We start from the raw sequence: 19734 nt of genomic DNA on the forward strand, positions 1-19734 counted from the left end.
AAATAGATTAGCAGCTCCCATTTCAGATATGCATTTCAGGATGCAACCTGTGGCCCACCTACAGTTAAAGCAGGCCTTTGCTCCCTAAAACCCTTGTCACCGGCACAGCCTGGGCAATGGCCGAAACAGCTGAAGCCATGGAGACAGCAGAAGTGCCCCTCTCCTGGACCACACTTCACAGTCAGGCAGGTAGCCCCAGGTCCTTGCCCTACCACCGACAGGGCTCACAGTGCCCTCTGACATATAGGCCATCCTACAGTACACATAGCAGCAGGAGAACTGAGACTAAATGGCTTGGGCATTTTCTCAGGGAGTTTGGCTGAGATGGAAAGTGCCCAGTGACATTGTGGAGTTGTCAGCTGGAAGCTGGGTCTTCACCAGCCTCTTTGAGTCTTTGTACCTTTCTCTAGAAGGAGAGACACTATTACTCAACTCTGGAGAACAGGGTATAAGGGACATGGACTAGACAGATTGTTTTGGTACTGTGTAATAGTGGGACAGTGTGTGATGACCTTCTCATTGATAGACAGAAAATCAGCTGAGAGCTAGGTACACAAAGCCCAAATGAGGCAAACACTCCAAAAACAACTGCTTTGAAAAATTCCAGCTATTGGATTCTTTGGAGTCCACGGACTGAATAATGTCCAAACCATTTATACTTTAATTGTTTACAAAGCATTCTTTCTGTAAGTGCCACGAGGCAGGTAACAGATAAGGCAGGGAGCTTGGAGGGGAAGGCCCTGGCCAGCTTGGCCCAGCCTGAAAAGCAGGAAGCTTGGGGATGCTTGGGATGAATGAGGTTCCCAATGAGTGGGAACCGTGAGGAAAATTACACCTAAAGCACACAAAGTTACACTGTGGCTGGGCCATCGCAAGCCCTCCAGCGAGCTTGCCCATCACTGTCTTTACTGGGATCTGATGCAAATTGGGGAAAATCAGAATTGGACCAGGTCTTCACACTCCTGTCACCAACTGTGTGATGAATCCAGAGGATGTTCTGTTCCTAAGCAACACATTTGGTATCGGAGAAGCCAAGGTGAAACAGGCATCCCACACCCTGCCATTGCAGACTGGAGGCCACTCCTTGGTGCTTTTTAACTTCCGACACTGGAGTTGAGCTGAAATGTCCTCATGCAAGTGGCATTGGCCACCTGCCCACTAGGCATCATACTTTGTTGTGTCAACAGATGGCCTCTGGCATCTTTGCTGGGGCCAAGGAAATTTCCAGTATGTAGAAAAGTAAATGTTGCCACTGCTGTGGGCTGACGCTGCTGGAGGGCTCTTTAGTCTTGCAAGTCTGACCATGTCATGCCCTGCTTGAACCATCGGCTCCGGCTCCCACCGCCTGCAGAAGCTCGTTCTCAGTCACCATGCTGCTTCTCGCCTCCATGCCTCCCCCACGCTGTGCCTCCTACCCAGAATGCCCTTCTCCTGCTTCCTACCTGGCTAACTCATCCTTCAAGACTCAGGGGACCGCTCAGGGGACCGCTCCAGGAAGCCTTGCCTGCACCTTCCAGGCTGGGTAAGACGCTCCCTGTGTGTATCTTCACAATGGAAATCATCACATGTCCTGTGTCATCAGCTCATATGTCCCCAGCCCTGGTTCACGCTCCTCCAGGGGAAAGGTCAGCTCCTTATGTCATCTATGTCCTTGCCAAATGTCTACCACAAAGAATGCCTTCTGAGGTATTTTCTGAGTGAATGCTGAGTGAGTGGGTGGGCGAGTGACCATAAACACCGTGTGCCCACATTCACCATGGTGCCTCCACAAGGCTTTGTTACGAGTACTTTCCCGCCAGCCTAGTCCCAGAGTCATGTCAGTCCCAAAATAACACACAGAGATTCTATTATAAAGCAGTTGGCCTGTTACTGGTGTTTCTTGCTGGCTAGTTCTGTCTTAAATGTTAACCCATTTCTATCAACCTAAGTGTTTCCACGTGGTCTTATCATACCAGAGAAAGGGTCCGGACCTCTTCTCTCCCGTCTTACATCTTGACTTCTCTTTATTCTGGCCAGTAACTTCCCCTACACGTAAGAAGGGAGTAATTTCAGCACACATGTCATGGCAACAACAAAGCAGAGATCACAACAAAAAAGCAGAGATGAGCTGTTTTTGTGATGGGCAGCCTCTTTTTGGGTCAGCATCTTTTTACATTTGATGTAGCCACCTTCTTTACCAAGTCTTCATTCCAGAAAATCCTGAGCTCTCAGATACAGAGTGATCTTAAGAGATGGCCTGATCCCATTCCCAGCTCAGGGCATTACCCTTCTCACTAGCATAACAGAAGGCTGTTCTCCCTCCACTACACAGGTGGCTCAGGGTTTGAACCAGCAGCCCTGGTTTCAAATCAAAGCTCTGCTGTGTGACTCGGCTGAGTCTCAGAATTTCGTAAAGCCCAAAGAGACTGCAATACTAGTCTTCCTCACCCTCCGAATTGATGCGGCATCCAAATTCAGGAAGTGGCAGCTAGGAAGAGTGCTGATAGCTAGGATGCCTGTCGCCTGTCTCTGATTTACCTCTCTGCCCTTTAATTAGGAGTGGCTGAGGGGCTGAATGGAAGATGGAATGCCTTTGGCAATAGTTTAATCCCTGGTGCTTTCCTGTGTACCACGTTCCTCTCATCCCCTTGAGTTACAACAGTGTGATAGCTGCAGCCACTTGAGGGAAAGCCACCCTCTCTACAGCAGGACTGAGGTCCAGACAATCTAGGATGACTCTCATGGTGCCAGCCCTTCATGGACACCCTCCTCTCTGAGTGTCTATATAAATCACCAGTGCAGTTTCCAGTCTTGCAATTATAAGTTCTTTTATATTGATCCTCTCTAAATACCCGGAACCGACCTTGATTAATTGCTGAAGATCCTATCCTTTGCTTTACACTGGGGCAGGGAGCCCCAAAGCATTGATTTGTAAATTCCCAGGAGCCCAGAGTTAGACAAGAGCTGAGCCATTTTTATCTGGCAGTCTCGGTCCTGTGCATTATATTTTTAAAACATAATTAGCAGGGTTATCAGGCTCTTAGCAACCCATTCAGAGGATCAATCCTGCCCTTGACTTTGCCCTCTTAGAGTTAACACAATCAAAGATGCTTTTTTACAATACTTCTTTTTATACAACCGGCAATTTATTTCATTCTTAGAAGGTCAAATCTAGAAAAGATGTTTAGTGATTTTGAGTAAATTAATAAATTTATAGAGCCACTTAACCACTTAACCTAACTTGACTTCAGAAACTCATGCCCGCATGGAGAGGAGGCCCAAAGCTCTAGAGGGTCCTGGGAGCCAGGAATCTGGCCCCAGACTCTACCTGGCTTTTGTACGTTGCAGAGCTGGCCCAACCCACAGGAAAGGAACAGGAACAAACACCAATTTGGCTTTTACACCACTCGTTCCCACAATAAGGTTCTTTGTAGATAAAGAAATCAAATCCCAGTGATTAAGGGACAAAGTCACACAACTTGTGAGTGTGAGCCTGGGTTTGAAGCCAGTGGTTGATGCTACAGCTCATTCTTGGTCCAGCCTTGGGATGCAGCTAATATTCCTGCTATCACAGAACACCTGCACCCTCCTGTAAACAACCTTCCCATGTCCCCTTCTCAGCGACTACAATGACCTTCCACGTGGAGGCCACGGATTCTCAGCCAAATTGAGGGGGGCATACTCACCTGGGAGTAAGCCTTGTGGATGCAACATTTCCCTTCCTACCTGTGCTGCTCTTCCATGTGTTGAGCCACCATGGGTGGACTCTGCCCGGCTGGTGTCCCCGCTGCTACTGTGCTCAGGTAGGGCTTATATGGTGCTCAACAGGGACCAGGAAGCTACTGCTTCCTGGAGTTATTTTCTCTGTAAGAGAGTGTTGCAAACTGGAGGTAAACTTGAGGATGGCACTATCTGGCATGGTAGGTTCAGGAAGGGCTGGGGAAAGTGGACACTGAGCCAGCACTCCCTAGGATCTGTTTCAGAGGATGCATTCTCAGGAGATGCAGTTGGGAGCTCAGAGCTGAGACACGCAGAGGTCATCAGCTCTAGCCAGGCCTAGTCAGTGTCAGTGCAAACAAACTTTGTTCTGAGGCTGTAGATGTATTTGTATGCAAAGAGAGGAGTGAGCTCCATGGAATCCTGGCATTGCTTGTACTGTCTGTGCAACACTAGGCAACTTATACTTCCCTTCTGAGCCCCCTTGCCTTTGCTGGAAAATGCAAGCTAGAGCAATCCCAAGCTGAGGGTCTCTGCATTTGAAAACCAAAGGCTGTATCATAGGGAAGATTCTCTTAAACTGAGATATCAGGGTCGAAGAGGACCAGAGACCCTGAGCCAAGCAAAGCTAGGAAAATGTGTGTATACTGCACACGTGGCCGTTAGAGCCTGGTTTGTACAAGTTAGATTTTAGCTCCTCATTTAGGATGCCAGCTCTGCTAAGTGCCGCCTGTGCCACAGCTCCCTGGTTCCCAGCTATATTCGGTAGCCACATACTCAGTAGGCATGTGTGAAATGTTGAGGAAGGGAGGAAAGGAGCGAAAGCGGGGAAGGAGGGGAGCAGCTACATCGTCCATGCCCTCAGAGGACCCACTCTAGAGGCAGCTGCAGCCTAGTTAACGCCAGATGAGAGGACTGAGGGCATGGAGTGGGAATGGGAGATAGGTTCACTGGATAGGCGTCCCAAGAACTGAATCATCTTCATCCCTGAGGAGGATGTGCTGGCCAGGCAGGCAAGGAGAGCAGGAAGGCCGGTTGATAGGGGTGACATCAGAGCTAAAGAATTGTGTTCTGTTTGGAGGTCATGCCTGCAGCCTACCTTTCATTTCTGAGCTCTGGCGCTGAGTGATGGGAGCTGACTGAGTCCCATAAAAGATAGTAGTCTGAAGGGTGAAGGCAACTGAGCTCTTGACTGTGGGGGATATACTACCCAGAGAATCTGGGACAAGGACACAACTGCCATCTCTTCTGGGGTAGGCAGTAAGGTGGTTCAGGAAGGATGGCCCCAAGTATCAATCAAACACAAGTTGCTGTCCAGGTCTAACCACTGAGATGCCAAGGCATGTCTTGTGTCACCAGGGAATGTGGACCCATGACAGAGCACTAAAGGCAGCTAGGGCCAGGAAGATGCCAGCAGAGAGCCAGGAGGCCTGATGGCCCCAGATACCTTTAGTCTGGCTGTGTAGGGTGATGCTTTCATGGAACAGAGAAGGAAGGCTTCTCAGCAAAGCTGTGTTTTTGATCCTAGAGAGAATGGTGAATCTGTTTGAAGAGTTGCAGGCCAGTCAGGGTGAGGGCCAGGCAGGGGTGGTATGGCTATTCACTGGTGGTGATGTTGTGTCCCAAACATGTGTCTGGGGCTGCTTCTAGGCACAACTCTGTGCTCCTCACACAGGGTCTGTTAGAGTGGATGATCCATAGAGTTTGTCCAGTGAGTGGATTAAAAGAAAAACAAATCAGAGAACAAAGAGAAAAGGTCACAGCCCAGCTATTGCTGTCCTATCATGTCTGCAGACACTCTGCTAGATATGCTGAGATGAAGATAAACAAAACATAGCCCACAGTCTAGAGGAGGAGGCAGACAATTACCAAACAACGTGGTGATTACCAAAGTAGAGGCTCCCACCGTGTCCTGGCAGAGTAGGAGAGCCCTCCTCATCTCCATGGATCCTTCCTGAGAATAATGAGCCTTCCAAAGATGGTTTCCTTGGCAATGCCCTCCGGGGCTGCATTCCCATCTCTGAATTTGTAACTATTATATCCAGGAAACGTGAGGGGCATGTGTGGGGAGCCCTGGAAGTAGGCAGTGAAAGGACAAAGCTATGGTGTCAGCCTGTCTGCTGCCCACCAGCTACCTGGATATAGATAACACAATTGTGAGCAAAATAGACCTGGTCCCCGCCCTCTGGACACATCCAGATAGCATCAACCTAAGAGAGTAAACAGTAATTCACTAAGAAAGGGGATGGGGAGAGCTGCCAGGCCCATGTGGCCATGACTAGGGTCAGGGCAGGTTCCCTAGGGCTGCAGTGAGCTGAGAAATGGGTGCAGGATGAGTGGGCTTTATTCATGTGAAGAGGGAAGGAGCACTGTGGGAAGACTTAGGCAGTGCAGAAGCTGGAAAATGGTAAGGTTTGGGGCACATGGGCAGGAGAGGTTTGCACAGCTGTTTCCTGGCAGATCTTGCTTTCTATTCCCAGGGCAAGGAGAAGTCCCTAGAGCAGTGAAAGCAGGAAAGGGGTGGGACTGGGCCTGTCTTCCTGGGGCTTCTCATCTCATCTCAATATGGGGCATACACTGGAGGACAAGAAAAGACAGGGGGACCATGCTAGGGCTTGGGACAGTGCTCTCCTGGCAGGTGGGAGGGGCTGGGACGGATGGGACCTGACTCTGGCTGAGACCATGAGCACCGAGCGTGCCAGGTATTGGGACCAGTATCTATAAACCTCCCCACTCGGCCCTCTCCATCCAGGAGCTATGCTGGGCTCTGGGTCTTCTTCAGGCACATGCCCACCCTCAAGGCAACAAGTTCTAATGAGAGCTCTCTGTGAGTGAGAACAAGTGCTGTGCTTGAGAAATGTGAGCAAAGATCATGTGAGAAAACTCAGCCCACCCAGCCAGCCCTCAGGGACAGACAGAGGAGAGAATGTGGAGGAGGTTGACTCAGGAAGCAGAAACCACAGGCAGGCAGCATCCAGGAGGCTCTAGTCAGCATGAGAGGACAAAGGTCACAGGAATGCCCACCTTTCCCCAGGGATTTGTGGGAGTTGATTCTTACAATTACCCTGGAGGATGAGTGTGTCTGTGTCATTTACCCAAGTACTTCACCTTTGTCCTTTGCAAACAGCACTGTAAGGATAATGCCAGCTGTCCTAGAGGTGTCAGGCACATGCCACAGAGGAAGAATGGCAGAGATGCTGGAACCTCTTGGTGACTGCCTAGACATGGTAAGGGCTCACAGTACCAGTGAGGAAGGTTCTGCTCATGGGAAGCCCTGTCAAAATCAACCTGATTTTTAAAAGCAATGCCTACGCTATAAAAGTAAGAAAACCAAATACCTAGCAAAAAGTAACAGCCTCTTTTTAAAGAAGATTTATGTTTCAATTCTTCTAAATAACTCATACCAAATCATAAATAATTTAAGCACAAGAATCCAGCAGCTAGATAGGTTATAAATGTTCCTTCACTGGTTACAAACTTTGTAAAACTATCTCCAGTTCTTTAGCTTTAAATGACGTGTCTCATTTAGCAAACAAAAGGCTGGCTTAGAAACCATGTGCCGCCAGTGGGGCTAGGCCCAAGTCAGAAAGTTCTCCAGTATAGACCAGCAGACACCCTGGGACACCCTTATCTCTGCTTCATCTTGAAGGACACCAGACACCGGGAGTGGCAGCCAATCGACAAAGTTTAAACACATATATCCACTTGTTTTTACTTTTACTTATTTATTTGAAGCAGGGTCTCACTATATAGCTCTGAATGTCCTAGAACTCAACAAAATTGGCCTCAAACTCACAAAGATCCACTTGCCTCAGCCTCCCAAGTGCTGGGATTAAAAGTGTGTGCCACCACCACCTGGCATACTCACCGGAAGTGTTGAGGGTACAACACAGAAGTTTACTTTTGGCTTTTGCCAATGAGAAGAAAACTTAGCATCCTGCTGTTAGGGCTGTATATCCAGAAGACCCAGTGTTGCTCACCTTCCTACAGGGTGACAGGATGACTCATCCCCCAGAGCTACTTTCCATACCAGATTTTATGTCTGATAAAATATCAGACACACATGTTTGGATTTTCCTTACAAGCTAAGCCACAAGGTGGTTTGTGTTTTGAGATAAGGTTTCATGTAGTCCAGGCTAGCCTCCAACTTTTAATGTAGTCAAGGATAACCTTGAACTCATGATCCTTCTGCCACCTCCTCCTTCTCCTCCCAAGTGCTGAGGTTATAGGACTGAGCCTCCATGTCTAGCTTATACAGTGCTTGGCTAGAAGCCAAGCTTTGTGCATGCCATGCACTCTACCAACTGAATGACAACCCCAACTTCCCAAAAAACAATTTTTTAAATTGTTTGTTAGTGTCTTGATTATATTTGCAAAAATTGCTTAAGAAAAATTAAATAATTATAAATTTATAAATATAACTTAGTTATTCCATTACATGCTTTATATTGGAATAATAAGCTAATTCAGATGGTCTAATTCACCAAAGTGCCTTGAATTAAATCTACACAGATTTTCCCTAAAGCTTAAAAAAAAATTAAGGAAGAAAGGAAGAAAGAAAGAGAGTCATATTTTGGGTTTATTTAACTCATTTCTAATCTTTTTTAATGTGGTGTGTGTTGAAATGTATGTCTGTATCACGTGCATGCAGGAATCTACTGAAATCATAAGAGGTTTCAGACCCCTGGAACTAGAGTTACACTTAGTTGTGAGCCACCAAGTGGGTGCTGGGAATTGAACTCAGATCCTCTGGAAGAGCAGCAAGTGCTCCTAACCAGTAAGCCACCTTTCCAGCCCTTTTTTCTAATCTTAAAAAAAAAAAAAAAAAGTTACATTTATTTATGTGGGTGTGCACATGTACGTATATGGACAAATGCATGCATGTGTGTCATAGCACACGTGTGTAAGTCAGAGGACAACTTGTGAAATTGGTTCTTCCCTTACCATATGTGGATTCTGGGGAAGGAAGGGAAGGTCAGCTATCTTGCTGGCTACCACCTCTAATCTTAATCCTAAAGCTCATGATTAAAGAGATTTAACTACTAAAGTAAAAAGTTTACTGACAGGTCAGTATGAGGTTAGATCTGTATTGATGAAACATGGCTGAGAATGTTCAGTAAGCTTAGAGCAGAGGCTGCAAGCTCCCAGGACACCATGGGTTTTAACCCATGCTCAGGGGTTGCCCTTGTTTGTGAACTTTGTGTCAGCAGGGGGCGCCAATGCCCTGTGGATGGGATAGGGCCTCCTGCTGAGGCCCTGAGATGAAGTCTGGCCTGGATTCCCTTCTAATTTACTGTTCCTCTTTGACACTGGAGGGGCATTAGTACCACGTTTGGATTCTGCACACTTCTTACAGCCTTATACCCAGCTCTGCTCACACTCTTGCTTCTATAATGACTGTCTGGCCAGGGCAGTTAGGCTCCATGTGGCACTGAGCCAGAAGGCTGTGCTGGCCTTATCTTGCCACTGTATTGTTCAGTGACAGCAGTGGGGACAAAATAGACAGGCTACTTACATCATCACTGTGCAATCTGCTGAGAGACAGCAATTCCCAGGTAGCTTGAGATGCTCAACACAGTAAAGAGCTTTTAGATAAGTGGGCACTGAGGAATAAAAATAAGCTGAATATATGAAGGTTTTATTCTAATTAGATAGATAATCATGCTACTGCCTAATGCTGACCATGGTGCAAAATGCTGTGTCCCTGACTGCCAATCATCACACATTTGTGAGTTAGTTTATTACAAACAATGACTGATGACAAGCCTGAGTGAGGCCCATAGAGTTAAATCATAACGAGCCAAGAAAATATCCTGAAGTAGGGAAGGGCTAGGAATATATCAGGGAGTAGATAGAGTACTTGTGTAGTTCAGATCTCAAACTGCATGAAAACAAAACAAAATAAAAAAAAATGGTATGGTGGCAACACACCAATGACCCTAACGTTTGAGTGGAAGAGGCAGGAAGCAGAAGTTCAAAGTCATTCTCAGCTATGTAACCAGTCCAGGGCCCATCTAGATTACATGAAACCTTTTCTCAAAGAAAAAAGGAGGAGAGAGAGAAAGAGAGAGAGAGAGAGAGAGAGAGAGAGAGAGAGAGAGAGAGAGAGGATGATGATGCTCAGTAGATCATCTTTAACAAGCAGTTAAGGTCTAGGGATGTGGCTCACTGGTACACCAACCATACCTCATATGACTAAAAACCCTGAGTTCCAGCCCTGGTAGCACAAAAAGAAAAGGGTCAACACAAAATAAAAGAAGCAGGCAAAACATTCCTCTAAAAACCTGACTAGGGAGCCTGGAGAGCTGGCTCAACAATTAAAACATTTCTTGCTCTTTCTGGGAGAGTCAGGTGAAATTCCCAGCACCCACAAGATGGCTAACAACCATCTGCAACTCCAGTTCCAGAGGATCTGACACCCTTTCTGGCATCCTTGAGAATGACACACATGTGATACACAGACGTGTACACAGGCAAAGCATAAACACACACACACACACACACACATCTATACATACATATGTGTGTATGTGTATATATATATATATACACACATATATATTTGTCAGGATCTATTAAGTACTAACTTCTTGTTATGAAGGATAACTGAATAATACTGAGAAGTGTCTTGTACTGAAGACTTCTGTGAGCCCGACCCTCTGAGAGAAAGCACACAGGCCCCAGAAGCAGAAAGATCTAGGATCTAGTTCCTGCAGGTGCCCCATCTCCTCATCACTTGTTGTCTCCAGACCCCAGCTTCTGGATTGAACAGCCAGGATAGTCAAAACCTTGCTGTGTGTCTCACACCCATGTGTTTCACAGAGCTTCTGTGTTTCCAGCACGAGATGTAGAAAGAGGTGATTTAGAAGGTGGAATGTGCCTAGGTATGCAAGGGTTTGTGACAGTGGCTGAGCATTGCCACTCTTAGGTGGCATCTTCCAGCCTGGCTTACCAGGAAGGTAGACCAGAAGGCTCCAGAATGGCCAGGTTTGAGTTGGTGATGTTTGCTCTCAGGTGGCAGTGCTTGTGCATGCTCTCTGCAGTGAGGGTGGACCAAGGGATGGGATGTGTGGCTGCAGTCAGCCACACAGAGCAAGCATCCCATGAAGGCTCTAGGGATTTGGAAAAATAAACCCAGGTGCCTTGGAACAAGTGAGCGCAAGAGTCTGAGGAGGGAATGGAAGTGTGACAGAGAAAGGGTACCAGGGCCTGGAAGCAGGGAGCCTCAGCTAGTTGTCTACCAAAGGCTAGTATGGGGAGCAGTGCAGGCAATATGGGGTACACTGTATGCAGAGAACCGAAGAGCAGTCATATTTAAAATAATTCACTTTTTATTATTTCCATGTGTGGATCATTCTAAATGTGAATAATGAAATATTCTTCCTCTTGTGTGTGAGGGGGGAGGGAGTAAAAAGGGCATTCCTACCATCCCTTTCCTGATATGCCATAGACTCCTTGTCCTTGCCAGTAGCTATCCCTTGATAGAGTCAGGGGAGAAAAAGAACCTTGGAAGGGACAAGAAAAATGACAGAGCAGTTAGGTCTCCGTGAGCATTGAGTAGATAGTTAAGATGGGCTCCAAGGACAGGCCTGGCAATATAGGAAGAAGTAGGGATGAATGGAGTGTGGGCTGGGTGGGCTGCTCACTGGATGATTCCAATCCAGGGACATTACTGCTGCTGTCTCCCATGCACTGTGCCCTTTGCCACTTGCAGGTATAACCAATTGGCAAAGACATTGAATTACTGATTCCCCGGGCTATCCTGCTCCCACCCTGCCCTCCCTACTGATGCAGAAATCCAATTTCCATCTTGGCTCCTCCACTAAGAGCTACCCTGCCCAGGCTCTAAGAGGCCAAGTCTCATCAGGCAATCTGTGTTCTGCCCTCTCCCTGGCCAATACTTGGCCCTCAGTGACCACCTCTCTCTCCTTTGCAGGAGCCGGGTCCAACCCACCGGTGATGCACAAAAGAGTCAAGGTCCTGTAGCCAAAGAACCACACAAGGATCAAGGCCCTGTGGTCCCAGGGCTTCTGAAAGGCCAAGGTCCTGTGGTCCAAGAGCCTGTGAAGGACCCAGGCCCCATGGTGCCAGAACTGCCAAAGGATAAAGTCCCTGTGGTCCCAGGGTCCTTAAAGGACAAAAGCCCTATACCCCTGGGCCCTCCAAAAGACCAAGGTGCTGTATTCCCAGGGCCAGTGAAGGATCTAGGCCCAGTGGCCCCAGTGCCAGCCAAGAATCAAGATCACATGGCATCTGAGCCTTTAAAGAATAAAGAGTCTGTCATCTTAGCACCAGCCAAAGCCCACAGCCCTTTGCTGCCAGAGCCTCTGAAGAGCCAGAGTCCTGTGGTCCCAGCAAGAGCTGGAGGTCGAAGTCCCTCAGCACCAGAACACTTGAAGGATACAGGTCCTGTGGGCCCTGAACCTGGGAAAAATGGAGCTCCCATGGTCCCTGAGCATAGGAAGGACCAGAATGCCACAGTCACAGCACCTTTGAAGAGTGAAGCTCATGTGGCCCCCGAGTCCATGAAGAATCAAGGCTTAGCTGACCCAGAGCCAGTCAAAGATACAGGTACAGATACAGTGGTCCCCAGGCAGGTGAAGGGATATGATTCTGTGTTTGTAGCACCCATAAAGAACCAAGGTCCAGTGGTCCCTGAGCCGGTGAAGAGCCAAGACCCCATCATTCCAGCACTAGCCAAGGATAAGGGTCCCATGGTCCCAGAGCCTCCAAAGAATCAAAGCCCAGTGGTCCTTGGGCCTGTAAAAAATCAAGACCCTATAATCCCAGTACCTCTGAAGGGTCAGGATCCCCTGGTGCCAGCCCCAACAAAGGACCAAGGTCCTACAGCCCCTGACCCTCTGAAGACTCAAGGTCCCAGAGGCCCTCAGCTGTCCACGGCCTCACCTTCACCCCCAGTTATGATCCCAACAGTCCACCATGCAGAATATTTTGAGGGATCCCCTTGATTTCCCTGAAATGCCATGAAGGAGCTGGCAGTGGAAGTGCCCCCTCCTGGGGAGGCAAAGACATATTTAAGATGCATGAAAATGCTGTATAGTCTTGCTGGAATCTAATAAAACCGGTCCCTCTGGCTCAGCAGTGTCTTTCTCTGGCTCTGGAGTGAGTGCGGTGCACACTGGAGAATGAGTCAGTCTGTGGAGTCAGGAACATACAGTGCTTAGGACTTGTCAGTATGGCCTAGGGGTAGATGGGTGCTGGGTGGTTTTCCCTGGACAGATGGACATGAACAGATATCCACTTGCCCCTAATAGGACAGAACAAGGAGATGATCCCACACATCTGGTTTAGTGACCAGTGATTTTATTGGGTTTACTAACAGAACTGTGGGTGAGGGGTTACCTACAGGAGAAGCATGTCTGGCTCAAAGGCCATTGCTTCACTGATAAACCCAAGACTCATTAAAACTGTATCCCTGGAGACCTTTGTATGACTTGCTGGAGACTTTCAGCTCCAAAAATTCTTACTTATCTAGCCTTGAGGCAAGGCCTTGTGAATCTTTTTATGTGTTATGAGTAGTATCCCCCCCAGCCTGGTCCCAGAGCCATATCAGCCCCAAATAACATGAAGAGATGCTCTATTAGTTATAAAGCTGTTGGCCTATTACTAGCATTTCTTATTAGCTAGCTCTGTCTTAAATATTATCCTATTTCTATTAATCAAAGTGTTTCCACATGGTCTTATCTTACCGGAGAGAGGGTCCAGCCCTCTTATCTCATGTCCCTACATCTTGACCCCTCTCTACTACATTTCCCAGAATCCTTCTTGTCTCCTAGTCCTGCCTATCTTGCCTTCCTATTTGCCAACAGTGCTTTATTCATTAACCAATAAGAGAAACATATTTACAGAATGACATCTCCCATCATCTTCTCTTTTCTGTCTAAAATAAAGAGAAGGGTTTTAACTTTAACATAGTAAAATATATAACAAAACAGTTATCAAATAAGAACTATTGTTAACAATATTTAGTCAATTATCATTTAGCAAGATTGAAAGAAAATATTCCACCATCTATCCTATCTTTGTGAGTCTAATGTCTTATATGTAACTTATCTTTAATCCCAGCTAAGGAAAACTATAACCACAACTATCTGTCTTCAACTCTATCAAAGACCACAGAAGGATAAAATATAAACTCTAGAAATGACAGAGACTCACTGCCTGGTCAGTCATCCGAAGTTCTTCTGTAATGTTTCATCTTCAGCCTATAGGCCATAGTGTGTCTGGCAGACTCCTCAGGAAAGCAGGAAACTGTAAACTCTCCAACTGTATTGGCAGTTTGTCAGTCACTTTCTCTGTGTTCTGCAGAATGTCTGGCAGATCTTCCACAAAGCATGAACCCTTCAGGACTGTCCATCTTGTTTCAGCAGTCACTTTCCTGTGGGTCCTCCTGCATGTCTACTTTATACAGCAACAGTCAAGCAGTCTAGGCAAGTTTTGCAGTCACCCTTTAGCAGTTTCTTTCCCAAATGGCTAGTCTTGCTATATCAAAGACAAACTCCATAACAAGTTTCTTTGATACCCATCTTCCTCTCAGATGTAATTTGTTTTGCCAGGAGCAGTTGTGTCTCATAGTCATGAAAAACCCTAAACCATTTTAAATGCCATATCCTGTAGGTCTTTGAAAGGTTTGAAGAATATTTATCCATCTCAAATATATCTCTGAATATCTAGAAATCCTAACATAACTATAAATTTTGACTATTATATAGGTAACTATCTATAATCTGTACTAAATTATACATTACTTTTTAAATGAGCTATATAAACTCAATACCTAAACAAGAGGAGAAATACACATATCACAAAATTAATCTTAAATTTGTATCAATAAGTAAAAATCCATTCCAAAACAAAGGATTAATTTCCATACCAAAATTCCCTTTTTACCTTTAAAAAGAGATTGACTGTGATCATTACCATTTATAACCAACCCCATATAAATGAAAACAAATATTTATAAACAGTATTTGGAAATGTGGACATTCTTATCTCCAACCTACTTCCTGCTGTCAAGGGCCACTGCCTTGGGATCCTAAGAAAACCCAGAAATCCAGGCTGTAGTGGTCTGCAAGGCTGTCTTGTCCCAGCTGTTTTGAATGTTGGATCACCTGGGACACTGCTTCAGGGAGTCTTGCTTGATCAAACCTTGTTAGTCTGGAAGGAATCCATAGCTTTCCATTTTCAGTAGAAACAAAAATAGAAATTCTTTTCCCCAGTAATCTGTCCTTAGACTTAAATTTTGAAGTCAAAGAATTTTTAAAATATATGAAGTGGGTTAATTTAGCAGCATTGATAATCAAGTGTATTTTAGTAGTTGTCGTTCCTTCCTTAGCACTTGAGCAATTCAAAGACAACACAATAGCATACAGTATCCAGACTCTCTGTGTATTTTTCATTTTTACATGGCTTTTTTATTACTCTATTTTTCTTCTGTCTTTTTTTTTTTTTTTTTTTTTTTTTTTTTCATTTATTAAGACAGGGTTTCTCTGTATAACTTTGGCTGTCCTGGAATTCACTCTGTACACCAGGTTCACTTTGAAATCACAGAGATTTGCTTGCCTCTGCCTTTGGAGTACTGAAATTAAAGGCCTGTGCCACCACACCTAGCTACTCTCTTTCTATTTTTTTTTTTTTTTAAACCACTTTATCGTGTTTCTTTTTCTCTCCCAAGCCTACTATATTTTGAAACACATTGTAAACCTTTAGAGGTTTTTTTCTTTATCTTAATCTGTCTTTACTGTAAATCTGTATCTTTTTCTGGCCACAAGTCTTTTATCTGCTAAACAACATTACTAAAACGAAAGCCACAGTTGTTTTAGCTGCCTATCCAAGATGGGGGAGAGGGGTGTATGTTTACCACCAGCACTGAGAGCTGTGATTACTGCCTTGGTCTAGGCTGCCATCAAGCAGCATGCTGCAGCTTGAAGCTCTTGAAGCTGGGGCTTCTTAAAAGAGCCATGTGGTTTTTTGTTATGCCGAGTCAGGAAACCTCCCTTAAAGGAGCTGCAAGTCTTTGCTTGTCTCTAGGAAAACAGAGCCCACCGGAAAAAAATGCTGCTACCAAGATTCCTTGCTTGTTTCTGTTCTTTTGTCTCTAAAATCCTTTCTTCAGCTTTTATCAAGTTTTAAGTGGAAGCTATTAATACCCATGGTGTAGGAAACATTTTGTTACCACCATTTTGTTTCCCGCCAGCCTGGTCTCAGAGCCACCTGGTCTTATCTTACCCAAGAGGGGATCCAGACCTCTTCTCTCAAGTCCCTGTATCTTGACTCCTCTCTACGTTTATGTTTCAAGAGTTTCCTGATCCTTACTTATATAGACTTGAGGCAGGACCTTGTGAATCTTGTATGCTTCAGGAGTTTCCTGAGACTTTTAAATTCCATTCTTTTTCTGAGTCCCACAGCCTCCCTCCAGGAGGAGATGTTTCAATTCCCAAAACACAGCTACACAACAGTGAGTGATGCTGGGAGACTGAGCGTGGAGCCCACCACCAAAGTGGCAAGACAATACAAGGATCTGAGCCTTGAAAGCCCACAAGAGGCAAATCCCAGCAGGCTGAGCTCTGGATGGGTCAGAGCTGAAGCCCACATATGAAAGTGAAACTTTCGACTAATTTGGAGAGATTAGGGGTGATTGTTGTTGGTCATGGGGTCAGTAGTAATGCTCATCTAATCCAGGCCCCAAGTTTCTTGATCAGGAATCTCAGGACTCTCTAATGAGGCTCAAAGCCAATAGCTGCTAATTCTTATTCTGTACCCATAACAGTTGAATATGGGGTCTATAAATTTGCCTTAGCTGTATAGTGATACAGACCTATGGTTTCAGCTACTCAAGAGGCTGAAGTATGACCATGGCTTGAGCCAGGGCCTAAAGTTCAGCCTAGGGCTACATAGAGGGGTCATTTCTGTGTAACTTGGGCTGGCCTTGAACTCAGGATGCTTCTGCCCATCTTCCAAGTACTTGAATTATAGAAATGTGTGTGCTACTGTGCCCAGACAAAATAGGTGTTTTTGTTTTTTTTTTATTTTTATTTTTTTGAGGAGGTGTTTCTCTATGTAGACCTGGTTGTCCAAGAACTCACTCTGCAGGCCAGGCTGGCCTCAAACTCAGAGAGCCCCCTACCTCTGCCTCCCAAGTTGCCTCCCAACTGCCCCCACAGTTGCCTTCCTGTGTACCACCACCACCTGGCTTTTTTTTTTATTGTTGTTGTTGATAAATTTAAAAATTTTAAATGCTCCTAGTTCCCTGCCCATTCACACAAGCAGCAGACATCTCCTCAAGCACGTACTCTGTAAAGAAGTGGGGTCTCTGCTGTAAAGGTTATCAACCAACTTTTGTTGTCACTATATAGGTCTGGGGGTTTGTTTGTTGTTTGTCTGTTTTGAAACAGGGTCTCTGATGGGAGATGTCATTCTGTAAATATGTTAGCTAATAGGAAAGCAAGATAGGCAGGACTAGGAGACAAGGAGGAGAGAAGAAGTAGGGAGGAGATTCAACATGGAGGACAGAGAGAACAGAACTCCAGTCCCTGTCTCTGGTAAGCCAAGACCATGTGGGAACATTTAGATTTATAGAAATGGGTTAATTTTTAAGACAGAGATAGCCAATAAGAAATGCTAGTAACAGGCCAACAGCATTATATCTAATACAGTGTCTCTGTGTGTTATTTGGGGCTGGCGAGGCTGTAGGACCAGGCTGGCAGGAAAACCTACATGTAACAGGTCTCTGTAGCTTTGAGGATACCTTCTGCCTCCACCCCTGAAGTTCTGGGATTCAAGGTGTCTTTCATCATGCCTGGTAAAATGACTCTAGACTTGTAAAGTGGGATGAGGCTTAAGCTAACTCCTGGCTTCAAAAGCTCAATGCGGAAGGACCCCTGGTAGACAGAGCCAGGAAGATCCCTGGAGAAAATGGCCACAGCATTTTGAAAGGGTGTTGGATGGTCCAGGAGGCCCAGGAAAGGGCAATATACAAGAGGCTGGTGGGCCAGGACAGCCCCTCTGACTATCCTTGGATGAAAAGAACCCAGTTTGCATACAGACTTGACCAAGGGCCTGTAGGTCTTGGCAGATACCTGCAACCATCAAGGATGTTTTATGCTCAGTCCTGTGGCTGGGAGAGTATTACTACAGGACAGAGAACCACAGCCAGACTGTGAGGAAGAAATGGAAAGGGGGAGAAGGGAGGGTGAGAGCCACGAGCTCTGAAGCTCAGCCTTGGTCAGCTACAAGACTTGCCATACCTTCACTGGCCTCAAGGCCTTCATGGATATAGCCAGGGTTGGAGGGACAGAGGGGTGAGGAGTGGGGTGGCAAGGACGATGATGGTGATAGTGATGGTTTATTTATTTATTTTGTTTTTCTTCCATAAAATGCTGTATATTTAATAAACATACTTAAAATCATTAAATATAATAGCATATCTAAGTATGGCTGAGGAGATAGGTCAGTGGGTAAATACTTGCTCCACAGACCTAATGACCAGAGTTTGGATCCCCAGCACCAATGTAAAAGCCAAAGCCGGCCATGGTAATGCATGTATCTGTAATCCCAGCACACCCTTGCTGGGAGATGGAGATGGGCAGGAGAACTGCTCTCAGGCTGGGCTAGTTGGGCACATGCAGCAATAAACAACAACAAACATATCCTTTCTCAAACCAGGTGAAAGGTGAGGGGACCAATGCCTGAGGTGTCCTCTAACACACTTGGTGTCCCTGGCACAAACACACCCTCATTCACATACACAATAAGCAAGCACAAAGAAGAAGAGAAGGCCCACAGCCTCCGGGCGCAGGGGTGGACACTGGGGCAGAAAAATGGGGTACTCCACTGTTGCCCCACTAAAGCTGGCCTCACAAACCCACACCTACCCCAGCAAAGTCGTAAGTCACCTCTTAAGGCAACTCAGCTGGTTTCTAGCAGAGAGACCATCACAGACCGTGCGAATGGCCTGGTTTCCTTCCCTAGCAAGCCTCCCCCAGGAAGCTGGCGGCAGCTGGCTCCTCCACCAGACACACAGTACTGGGGTTTCCTGTTCCAGAGCTTGTGATTATGAGAGTTTGCAGTTAGGGAGGACTCTGAAGACAGGAAAAGGCCCCTTGTCTGGACATGGCCCTCTTCTGTTCAGGTCTTCCTCATGCACAGTGCCCTCTCTGGCGGCATTCCCGAGGGCCTTTGGTTAGCCAGGGGCAGGTGTCCAGGAAGCCACTGGCTACCAGAAGGGCTGACTGGAGGCAAGTCTTGGTGTTATTGCTTTGTGTTTGGAAAGGGTAGTTCCTGCAGGGTGATCTTGAGAGGAAATAGGGCTTCCTCAGAGTGTCAGCATGGAAGGAGAAGTAGCCTAGGGTAATGCCGGGGCAATTTAAGGGACTATTAGAGAAGTGTAGTTGAAGGTGAGAAGGGCGGGCGCAGATCCGTGAGGAACCATGGCCTAAGGTAAAGAGAACAACTCCACAAGGAGACACTGAGCGTCACAAGAGAGCTGAGAGACTACAGGTGTGCTCTGAGGGCTGGCAGATCTGGAAGCCCAGGGAAGTCCACTGTAACATGAATTCTCAGACTGCAGCTGCAGCTGATCTCCTTCCTGACTACTCTTGCCTTATGTTCCTCTCTCAGCCCAGCCATATCACTCCTGTCTCCACCTCCCTAGTGCTGGGAGTAAAGGCGTGTGCCACCACTGCCTGGCCTCTAGGGCTAACTAGTGTGGCTATCTTTGCACTCTGATCTTCTGGCAAGTTGTATTTGTTAGATCATAAGCAAAACACCACCACAGTCCACCTCAGTCTCCTACTTTGTAAGTCTTATTGAGTAGAGATCAGAAAACCGACTCCAGCGCGGGGATGCAGAGAGGCTCAGCCTCGGAGCAGCAGACTATCCATGCATGTATGCATGCACACTTGTACAGGTGTGTGCACCAGCACACACACACACACACACACACACACACACTGTCCTCGTTTCATCAGAAGGCAGAGTGACCCTCAGTCTCTTGTCCCTTAGATGCAGACTTCATTC

At 46.4% G+C, this 19734-nt stretch overlaps 1 protein-coding gene across 3 annotated transcripts in view; it reads left to right on the top strand.

Annotated features, from left to right (window-relative positions):
• The window catches only part of Map6 (microtubule associated protein 6), a 77942-nt gene extending 65147 nt beyond the window's left edge, over nt 1-12795 (top strand). For 2 of the 3 annotated variants that reach the window (XM_051192317.1, XM_051192318.1), the window contains one exon: nt 11633-12795. In XM_051192317.1, coding sequence (XP_051048274.1) covers nt 11633-12665 — 1033 coding nt within the window. In that variant the 3' untranslated portion in view covers nt 12666-12795. The remainder of the gene's footprint in view (nt 1-11632) is intronic. The other variant, XM_051192319.1, reaches the window with a different exon arrangement.
• Nucleotides 12796-19734: the final 6939 nt, after the last annotated feature.

Source organism: Phodopus roborovskii, unplaced genomic scaffold, assembly GCF_943737965.1.
Source record: "Phodopus roborovskii unplaced genomic scaffold, PHOROB, whole genome shotgun sequence".
Classification (NCBI taxonomy): Eukaryota; Metazoa; Chordata; class Mammalia; order Rodentia; family Cricetidae; genus Phodopus; species Phodopus roborovskii.